The 7,113-nt window shown below is 31.8% G+C and overlaps 1 protein-coding gene across 1 annotated transcript; it reads left to right on the top strand.

The window, feature by feature from the left end:
• Positions 1 to 4,201: 4,201 nt before the first annotated feature.
• Positions 4,202 to 6,734, top strand: LOC145042671 (magnesium transporter MRS2-1-like). Its single transcript, XM_078991130.1, has 5 exons — positions 4,202 to 4,586; positions 5,072 to 5,650; positions 5,732 to 6,184; positions 6,255 to 6,302; positions 6,375 to 6,734. The coding sequence occupies exons 2-5, from the start codon at positions 5,078 to 5,080 to the stop codon at positions 6,603 to 6,605; spliced, it is 1,305 nt and encodes a 434-aa protein (XP_078847256.1). The 5' UTR covers positions 4,202 to 4,586; positions 5,072 to 5,077; the 3' UTR covers positions 6,606 to 6,734.
• The last annotated feature ends 379 nt before the right edge of the window (positions 6,735 to 7,113 follow it).

Raw genomic sequence — 7,113 nt, 5'->3', positions numbered from 1 at the left:
GTCTGGGACTGGGCTATGTACGTTGGGCATACCTAGTGGTACGTTACGCATACGCGGTCAGTGCCCCGCTATTGGTCAACATCAAAGTACGTCGGGCATACTCTCTTGGTACGCATGGCGTACTCCGTTGGGAAGAAATATTGACTTTGGGCCTTGACCGTTAACTTTGACTTTGACGAGGGTTGGCTAAGTTGGACCTAAGGTTATTTTGGGTTATCGGGTTAATTATTGATTAAGATTGTATTTATTGTTAGTTGGCGTTAGCCGTGAGGTTATCCGGCTCAGCGGTCTGAGCAGTTATTTGATTATTAGCGAATTGAGGTGAGTTTCCTCACTGTGTTTAACAGGTCGAAGGCACCAATGCTGACCCATGATCTGTTATGTTAGAATACTCATTGTCAGTGTGACACTTGTATGTGTATGTGCTTATATGCTTACTGGTCAGGGCTTGATGGTTATTTTGTATGCCATTACCTGTTATGTTTATATGAATTGTATGTGGGCAGGGCCCATCAAGCGAATTAAGTCAGGGCCCGTTATATTTATTAGGCAGCGCCTATTATGTGAGTTAGGGTGAGGCTTATTATGCGAGTTAGGGTGGGGCCAATTATACTTATTGGGCGGAGCCTGTTATGTGCTATGTATGTATGGTATGTGATCTTTTGGGGAACTCACTAAGCTTTGTGTTTATGGTTTTCAGTTAATGTTTCAGGCACTTTTAGTTTCAAAGGGAAGAACCCGTGATGATTGTTAAGCACACCATTCGTTTCCGCATTTTGTGATTTACTCTGATGATGATGATGATGATGATGTATTGATAAAATCGATTACCTTGGTTTTGTGACAATGATATGGTTTGCTATTTTATTAATTTAAAAATGAAAATTTATGGGTCTTATTTTTGGGACGTTTCACTTTGATTCCTAGGGTGCTTCCAAGTCTGGTTTACATTTTTTTAATTTAAAATTTTTGATGTAAAATTTTGCCTGTAGATAAAACTCAACTTTCTTAAACTAATTTATATTTCAAGTAGTGCGTTGTCTTGAGAAGTAAGGAATAATCTGGATCTGGGAATTATGTTCAGAGCTACTTCAAGCATATGTAAGTTGCTTAAAACTTTTATAGTACTTAATCCTGAAATTGTGATCATATTCTTTAGTAGGATGTTAATCTTTATGTTGGAATGATGATTTATTTTATTTTTGTGCATCTCTAGAAAATTGTTTGATTTATTGCAACAGACATATTAAAATGATTATCTTATTTACATTAGGTTAGCACTATTTCTTATGGTGTTATTTAAAGGAATGCTAATATGAGATTTTCTATATTCATAGGTACCCTTTTACTAATAATCAATTAATTCCCCTAATGGGATCGAGAGAGAGAGAGAGAGAGAGAGAGAAAGAGAGAGAGAGAAAGAGAGAGAGAGAGAGAGAGAGAGAGAGAGAGAGAGATTGGTGATGCGACGTGCTAAGGTGGTGATTGTCTTCTTGTATTGTTCTCTCTATTAAGATTTTCAAATCAAGAATGCATTTCAAGTTGAGAATTTTGTTGAAATTCGAGGATTTTCATATCGGATACCAGATTTTTCAAAATCAAATCATGCATTTCTCCTATCAATCGCACAGTTCTTAGTTCAATCTCCTCTTCTATTCACATCATTTCAGGTAAGTATGATATGAAATTTTTCACTTCTGTTATTAATTGTGATTTTTTGGGTATCTGCATGCATGTGCATATTTAAACTTGATTCTTCTTGTCTGTAGGAGTCTTGCCCTTCTGTAAAGAACATTCTACTTCTTGATTCAGAAGGAGCTCGAGTAGCGGTTAACTACTACTTAGATGATTACCCAACTAATAATGACACGGTAGGCTATAAAGCTTGGTTACACAATCAAAGATTGAGAATTCCCATGGTGAAATGAAATAGGTCATCTGGGATTTGGCACCTAGCAAAGAGAAACATTGTTTCAAGAATGATGGTATGAAAGTGAATCGATTGTGGTTGTTAATAAAAACTTGAATGATCGATGTAAGGAGGGTGATTGGATTTTATATAGGTTTTTAGTGAGAGTGTTATGTTCCTTTTCCTTAAACACACAGTTGATGCAAATTAGGTGTTATTTTTTATTTTTATGATATGAGTCATTTATATAAACCTGTTGAATTGTACTTTATATTCACACTAGTTTATAACCCGTGTGAACCACAGTTACAAAATTAATTAAACATTTTATGTAAAAACTCAAAATTATTAATTAATTATTTTAAATAACTTATTAATTAAGATATATTTTTTTAGTTATATACAAAATTATAATCATTGATTCAAATAAATACATAAAATTATATCATTTTATAATTTGTATAAATTTTATTTTGTATTTTATTCTTATATTATTAATTTAATGTAATTAGAATGAGAAAGTTAAAATTTAAAATTTGAAGTTCTGAAATGGAAAACCAATAGATTAACTAGTGACATGATATTAATTATATTATCTAACATTGTGACATATGACAAAAGAACTACTTGTTTATTAGTATATGGAGATGGATATATGCTTTGAATAAACAGATACTATAATGGAAACAAATTAAAGTATGATGCTATAAAAGAAAGTAAAACCGATCAATGGTTTGGTTGTCTAATACTTCATTTATCTTTTATTTCGCATTCATAACTTATTATTTTATTATTTTTCTTTTTTTCCCTAAATTAAGCATTTCACTTTGAAAGTACAATGGTTTAATATGATTTTTTTAAGTTAATAATTAGAAAGTATGATGTTGTATTAGAAAAAACAAACGAAAGTACTTTGTTATTTATTGCATTTGTCCCTTCTTTGGGAAAAATACAAGAAATACCAATATACTTTCAATTCTTATAAATCTTTGCTAAAATTAATTGTTTCTTGTATAACTTTCATAATGAACTTTCATTATTTGTAGTTAGGAGTAAAGTTTTTCCCTAGACTATATTCATACAACTACAGATAACTTAATACATTTTCAGAAACCTTTTTATAAATTATAATAAAATATAATTTATGGGATCGTCATTTTAAAAAAAAAAAAAGTAAATTGTTTCATTAACATATTCATTCTTTTGATTATCATTGTTTATGAAAATACCATTTGAAAGTCAAAGACATTGTTATTTTAATTTAATGTCTTATTTATCATGAAAATTTGGTCGAATTAATAGAACAATTTTTCAGTCAATACAATTTGTTTGTTAAAGAATTGTTTAAAAGGATCATTTCTTAATGGGTATTGTTATTATTTATATACGGTTAACTTGAAAGTGTTTTTTTCAGGTGTTTTAAAGGAAACACTTCACTCTAAGTGGCACATTGAGTTCACGATGATCTTTGATGCATAAGAATTTTTATACTATCTTAACTATAGTTTTTGGTTAATTATGTTTTACATACTTGCATTTCTATTGTATTTTTTGTTTAAATTAATTATTAGTATAATCATAATATTAGTTATAAGTAATGTAATTATATTTTGTTAATACCTAAACGAGTTGAGTCGAAAGTTTCAATTGCATTAATGAGCAAACAAAACTTGAGCTTGGAAGATATGGCTCAAGTCGATTTTAGTGTTTGAGCTTTAAGTTTGTGTTTGATAATGCATTGTCTCGAGTAAACTTGATTATAGCTCTTTGTGGACAAGTAAATGAGTTTTTTCTAATCAAACACTTTTAGGTTCCATGATTAACATAATTAGAGTCGATTACAGTTGGACATGAATTCAATACATATCGATTGAAGGCAAACGGGCAACAAGCTGCGCCGCTAGTTCTTTTTGGATGGCAAAACCTATTCTTTTGAAAACAATATTTGTGGATCTAGGATATATGACATTATAATGCATGATCCGTTGGACTCTGTTGAGGAGCTCCACCGCCTCTGGTGCGAAAAAACTAAATGTATCAAATGCAAAAGGAACAAAAATGCGATAACTTATTTGTTTTTATTTATTTTTTAGAAAACTATACAATGGTAAACTTATTTGTTTTTAATTGCGATAACTTAATATGAATAATTTATAATAAACTATATCTTACAAGCCAAAAAAAATGCGAAACGGGTCGGGTATTTTCCAAGTTAGTTATGAAACGAGTCGGGTCGCTCGGTCAGACTCCTACCCGCCTACCCGATAGACAAGAAATGCGAGTCTCAACTTACAACGAGGGTGCTCAACAAACTTGTCCATTCTTTCGGAAGACGCCAGAGCATTACTAGAAATTGATACCTCCATATTCAATTATTGGTTTGAATTCTGTACAGAGATTGATATATGAAGTTTTGTACGTACAAGCTGCAGCATACCTCTTCCTACTTCTGAATCTATTGTTGATTATGCATTTCTGTCGAAGATCTATTCATACAACACATGCACCAATAAATTTCCGCGTGTGTAAATGCGTTTAAGAATTCGCGTATTTTAAAGTCAATTGCTCGATGTTCCGATCTGAATGTTCATTTACGGACGCTTTGATCATCTTGTAGTGATGTGATCGACTTTTTCTGGAGCGAAACCCTAATTCATCAATAGGGGGAGGGCATGAGGTAAGTAACTGCATTATCCCTTGAATTCTGATATTTAGATTCCATCATCCCCTTTTATTTTCTTATTATTTGTCATTGGCTCTCAATTTGAGTTGATTTTTCGTAAACATGGTTACCTTTCTCGTTTTATGCTCCAAGCTTCTAAAGATTTGTTCAAGACCTCAATTTAAATCCAAATCTCGGACAGAAGAAAACAATCTTGCATGTTAAAATCAGGAAATTTAAATGAATATACTTTAACATATTATTCAATTACATGTTTTACTATCATATGCGTATACTCTCGTGATTGCATCAATTACATCATTCATTTCAATTCGAATCAAATTACCTAACATAAATGATAAATTAAACTTCTTCTCATCCTTTTCTCTCCCAACTTGAGCGATTAAAATTGTATTTTAACTGCTAGCAAATAGCTTTATGTCGTTATGTTGTGGAACACATCTCTTCTTTATGCTTACTACACATCTTTCTGTTCTTAGTTTTTAATGGAAGACCTAAAAGATCACCTACTACCAAAACCTACACCACAATCAAACCTTGGAGAAGCATCTTCAAGACCATTTGCATCATTACGCCAACCATTTCAAGGTGTAGATGTTCTAGGCCTAAAAAAGAGAGGCCAAGGAGTTCGATCCTGGATTCGTGTTGATGCTTCATCTGGAGATTCACAAGTAATTGAAGTCGATAAGTTCACTATAATGAGACGTTGTGATCTTCCTGCTCGTGATCTTCGTTTACTTGATCCATTATTTGTTTACCCTTCAACAATTCTTGGTAGAGAGAAAGCCATAGTTGTAAACTTGGAGCAGATCCGTTGCATAATAACAGCAGATGAAGTCTTGCTTCTGAATTCTCTTGATAGTTACGTATTACAGTATGTGGTTGAACTACAACGAAGATTAAAAGAGTTTTGGAATTCTGAGGAGTTAAAAAGATTGAGAGAATGTAATGCATTCAGTGACTTATCTGGGAACAATTCATCATCTGATTATTTACCCTTTGAGTTTAAGGCTCTAGAAATTGCCCTTGAAGCTGCTTGCACATTTCTAGAAACACAGGTCTGATCAATATTCAATACACCTTTTGTAAAATACTAACATTTTTTTTTTGTTATGAAATTCATTTAACTCCTTCATCAGGCAGCAGAATTGGAAACTGAAGCATACCCATTGCTAGATGAACTCACATCAACAATCAGCACATTAAACTTGGAACGTGTTAGAAGATTAAAAAGCAGACTTGTTGCATTAACTCGAAGAGTCCAAAAAGTTAGAGATGAAGTAGAGCAATTAATGGATGATGATGGAGATATGGCTGAAATGTATCTTACAGAAAAGAAAAAAAGAATGGAGTCAATTTATTATGGTGAACAATCTATGATTGGTGAAGGTGTCCAATCTTTTTCAGCTCCTGTTTCTCCAGTTTCTTCACCTCCAGATTATCGAAAGCTTGAAAAATCTTTTAGTTTTGCAAAAAGTAGACATGAAAGCATGAGAAGCTCAGAAAACGGGAAACAACATATTGAAGAAATGGAGATGTTGTTGGAGGCTTATTTTGTTGTCATTGATAGCACTCTTAATAAGCTCACATCGGTATTAATTTTAATTTTAATTTTAAATTCTGTATATCAGTTTTTTATTAGGTTGATGTTTTTGTCAACAGCTGAAGGAGTACATTGATGATACTGAGGACTTTATTAACATTCAACTGGTATGTTTAATGTTTGACTTGTTTCTCAAATTATGATTGTGATTTTTTTTAATGATTATGAAAATAATGTAGGATAATGTGAGGAATCAGCTTATACAGTTTGAGTTGTTATTGACAACTGCAACATTTGTGGTTGCGATTTTTGGAGTAGTGGCGGGAATATTTGGGATGAATTTTCCGATAGGATTGTTTAACAGTTCATCGGCTTTTAATTGGGTGTTGTTGATTACGGGAGTTGCTGGACTCCTAATTTTCTTTTCTTTTTTGTGGTTTTTTAAGTCTAGGAGAGTCATGCCTTTTTAGGATTAAATTTTGTACATCTTTTTTTTCTTTCTTGTTACCAAGTTTTGATTAATAATGTATAGCTGAAGACAACTATCATGTTTAAAAAGGTTTATTTATTTTATTGATGGTCGACTATTTTAGAGTAAATTACATAAATCGTCCCTGTAGTTTGGTCTTGTTTGCTAGTTTCGTCCTTGAGAGAATTGTTTTACTTAGACGATTTATTGAATTTTCCATTGTTGCATATTTGGACCCTACGAAACTTAAAATATAGTTTTACCCTTATAGATTTCATTTTCAGATTGTTTTTATCATTTAGTTGTTATTTTGTAATTTTATGAAACTAAATGAGGAGACCATTATCCCACCTACTTTATTTGTTATTTATTTATTTATTTATTTTCTTTTTGAATGTATATATTAAGCATGGAATCATAAAGTCCAAACACCATTGGTAGACTAAAAAAAACATCCGTGTAAGACTGTATAATATGGAATGCTTTGGTTTTCTTTTTTTAACAATTTA

This window comes from Lactuca saligna, chromosome 4 (genome assembly GCF_052625555.1).
Source record: "Lactuca saligna cultivar CGN05327 chromosome 4, ASM5262555v1, whole genome shotgun sequence".
Taxonomy (NCBI): Eukaryota; Viridiplantae; Streptophyta; class Magnoliopsida; order Asterales; family Asteraceae; genus Lactuca; species Lactuca saligna.
The sequence above is the reverse complement of the archived record's forward strand: the minus strand, read 5'-3'. Positions and strand labels throughout refer to the sequence as shown.

Coding starts and splice junctions, on each gene's coding strand:
- LOC145042671 (XM_078991130.1), top strand. CDS start 5,078: ATGGAAGACCTAAAAGATCACCTACTACCAAAACCTACACCACAATCA. Junction 6,185..6,254: donor CTCTTAATAAGCTCACATCG/GTATTAATTTTA, acceptor TTTTGTCAACAG/CTGAAGGAGTACATTGATGA. Junction 6,303..6,374: donor ACTTTATTAACATTCAACTG/GTATGTTTAATG, acceptor AAAATAATGTAG/GATAATGTGAGGAATCAGCT.